Below are 3,593 nucleotides of genomic sequence, written 5' to 3' on the forward strand. Positions count from 1 at the left end.
AATGTTTTGCCTTAAGTGTTTCTTTAAACAGATGTTTTGCTAGCTTATGTCCAACACTATGTGATTATTAGCTGTCTGCTCATTATCTGTTTATTATATGCTTTACTAAAAGCTAGCTAATTGTGAAGCCAGAGACCATAATATGTGAATAGTTTACTTAATATATTTGACTGCACTAATGGGCTGCAACTGCAACATATAATTTTATTAAGAATTTCTTTTATTATTATTATTATTATTATTTAACCCTGCAAATTAATGGTATAATCCTGACTTTGTGTCTACTGGAAATTGGTGATGATTACTCAATATACTATACATGAATAATGTACGATATGTAATAATGACAAAGGGAAACTAAAAAGTGCAATTATTTATAAGCAGGTAAAGGCGTCTACTAGTGAACAGAACTTCCTTTTTGGCAAAATGGAGCAGCTGTGCTTATCGTCTGCCTGCTGGTCTGGTGGCGCTTTCCAGTCAGTAATGTGTAAAAAAATGGATTTACACATGAGTTCCCATATGTCAGTCCTGTTAGAATCCGGTTCACAGTGACCTGTGTGCCTACTGGTACTACACGTAGAACATCTGGTCGATAAAGTGGTAGCAACTGCCAGATCCAGAATGGGAGGAAACAGGCCCAGAATGCAAGCACAATTCCCAGAATGAGAAGAAGGACTTTGGGTCTTGGAGTACGAGGTGGGTTGGCACTACATCCACCAGCCCAGGCGAACTGTGTCTGTGAAACCCAGTAGTGACGCCCCAGGGCTGCATACAGACCTCCAATGGCCAAGCCTGGTCCTAGGATGCTGGTGCAGAATAGTACACTGAGGTAAGCTTTAGAGCTTTGTTCATCCCATGCTGGAACACACAACTTGCCCTCCTGGTTTTCTCCATCCTCCAGGTGCAGAGTGATCATCATGGGTAGGCTGAGTGCCACGGCAAGGCCCCATGCCAGAACCACTCGCCGCAGGCCTGAGGTAGGAGCTGAAGAGGCAGCAAGTGGGTCTGCAACTGCACGGTATCGGTCCAGACTCATTGCAGTCAGTGTGAAGATGCTGGCGTGCATAGTGAGCAGGTCCAAGCTGAGTAGGAGGCGGCAGCCGAGTTCACCAAAGGCCCAATCAGATGCCAGGCTGTCATAAACGATAAAGGGGGCTGTGGAGAGGTAAAGCAGATCTGCCAAAGCCAGACTCAGAACCTGCAAATGAAGTGAAGAAGAAGACGAGGAGGACAAGGTAGGGGAGGAAGTAGGAGAGTGAGAAGGGGAAAGACTTCTAAGGCAAGCAGGAGTCAAACAGCAGCTTGGAGACACACTGCACCTCCTTCGGGGGGCCCTGCGGCGCTGAATGAGCAGCCCCAGTGTGTAGAGGTTTCCCAGAATCCCCAGAAGGGAAAGGAGTGATAGAAAGAAACAAAAAAGTGCTGTGGAGGCTACACTAGGGGATGGATAAACTGAGGGAGACGAGGAAGGAGTGGACAGGTTAGAAAGGAAAGAAAAGGTATAAGATGGAGAAGGGGAAGAGAAGAGGGAATCCAAGCCTGAGTCTTCCATTTGGCTTGGAATGAAGATGCTTCAGTAAACACTTAAGCACAAATAGTAATGTTAATAGGAAATTACAGTATGAAGAGCTTTGTGAATGCTGTAGGGTTAGAGGGGTAATTTTAGTACTCTATTAGAAAAACAAAAGGAGGAAAAAGGGATAGGAAAATAGAAAAAAAACAGTGTAAGAGCAACTTTAATATATTTATTATTTATTACAAAAAAATTGAGATATTTATAATTTTAGAGTAAAATAGGTACTTATCACGGCAGTCACGAGGTTGTATCGGTCTTTTAATTATAGATATTTAATTCGTGTAAAATATTAATTAAAATATGCATTGTGTTCTATGATAATATGGAATTTTTGTTATCCTTATTTTTTAATACTTCCTACAGTTAATTATTATAAGCCCTATACAAATGCGCCAGACCTGTGTACGCTTGCATTGCGCGCTGAGCCCGCGTTAAATCGCCTCGTGCGTCCTGAAAGTGACGAGAGAAAATTATGTGTAGTAATTACTAATTAAGTGAACTTTGCAATTTCTTAACAAACTCGATCACCCCGACGAGACGAAAAAGTGAACGACCGCAAAGATAAGAAGCCATGCGCAACCAATTTACGCCTTATTTGGTAATACAGTCGTTGTGCTCATCCTGTCTGCAGCCTGTTTAACTCAGTTCACTGAAATGATTAGATGTTAATAGTTGACACGTTAGTTTTGACCGTCTGTAAATTGTCGTTCATTAGTATTGATTAGCTTTAATATTCTCTTGGCTTTGAGATCAGACATAGATGTCTATTTTTCACCAGTCAGTGTGTAACATTAGCTGTGAGGAGACTAAAGCCCGGCTGGAGTGCGCATTTAAACTCGAGGAATTTCGGGGGGCCACATGGTGACTCTCTTTAGGGTTCAGCGGGGCTCCCGGGGGGAAACCAGCTGACACACATCACGCACGCACACACACACACATACGCGCTCAATTACTGCGCATCTTATAGTTCTAATTTCTAAGTGAGGTGGCATAAAGGACAGCCAAGTGATTCCCGAGTAAAGTGTTAATTTAAAAGTAAAAATGTTTAAATTAAGTTCTCTCCATGAACATCATGACATAACCTATCACGTATTAATATTTTTTATTACATTTCTATTTGAAATTTGGACAGATTTTACAATATAAATGTGGGAAATAATTTATATATAGAAATATATAATTTGTATTGTGTATTATGCGCAAACGTGTTTATTTCTGATGAAACTTGTTTTAGGACAATCAGTTAAAATCGCGCTGCAAATTGTTAACGTTGATTTAAAATAATGATAATTTAAAAATAAATCAATGGCATAGAAAGGATTTGTAAAAACAGATCATTCGCTGTTTCGAATCTAAAAATCTATCAAAGCAAAATCTATCATCATTACTAATGATTAAGAACTGTCAGGCTTTATTAAAACAACTCAGTGACATGAGGGGACTAGCACAAGCCTGAGCAATGACATTTACATTTATTAACATTCTACTGTTTATTTTGTGCAGAATCACGACAGCAGTTAACAAAAGTTCTGACATTATTAAAAAATTCATCCATTAAGCGCATGAAGGCAGTGTAACTGCGTTTACCTCCGGCTGCAGAGCTCAGATGGTCATGACTCACTCACTGTGCAATGGCCTTTCCAAAACCGCAGCACGACAGGGAGGCTTCTCAACATTTCCCTGGTGACTTTCCATTTCAAAAACGTGTCCGTTATAGATAAAACTTCGACTGTATACTACTTTATAGTACGTTTTTATTTAGAATATATTTTACATTCTTCATAGACTAAACAAGCAGTTCACTGGGACAACTCTGAGCTGCTGAGGAAAACTGCTCATGCACCTTGTTCACCTCCTCTTCTGACTCATCTGATTACTGCGTGTGAGTGGGCGGTGCTAAGAAGAACATGGGCGGAGCCTACCCAACATAATATAATTAATCAATTAACTACAAACGACTTGGATGGTTAACTTAGATCTTCTGTATCGTGCAAACCGATAATATGCGCTATATATA

The 3,593-nt window shown here is 40.4% G+C and overlaps 1 protein-coding gene across 1 annotated transcript; it reads right to left on the reverse strand.

Annotated features, from left to right (window-relative positions):
- Positions 1–221: 221 nt before the first annotated feature.
- Positions 222–3,373, reverse strand: uts2r3 (urotensin-2 receptor 3). The gene is made up of 2 exons (XM_053494925.1): positions 3,164–3,373; positions 222–1,670 (listed from the first exon to the last, which is right to left on the reverse strand). Exon 2 carries the CDS (start codon positions 1,550–1,552, stop codon positions 398–400), a length of 1,155 nt encoding a protein of 384 aa, XP_053350900.1. The 5' UTR covers positions 1,553–1,670; positions 3,164–3,373; the 3' UTR covers positions 222–397.
- Positions 3,374–3,593: the final 220 nt, after the last annotated feature.

Source organism: Clarias gariepinus, chromosome 4 (genome assembly GCF_024256425.1).
Source record: "Clarias gariepinus isolate MV-2021 ecotype Netherlands chromosome 4, CGAR_prim_01v2, whole genome shotgun sequence".
NCBI classification, from domain to species: domain Eukaryota; kingdom Metazoa; phylum Chordata; class Actinopteri; order Siluriformes; family Clariidae; genus Clarias; species Clarias gariepinus.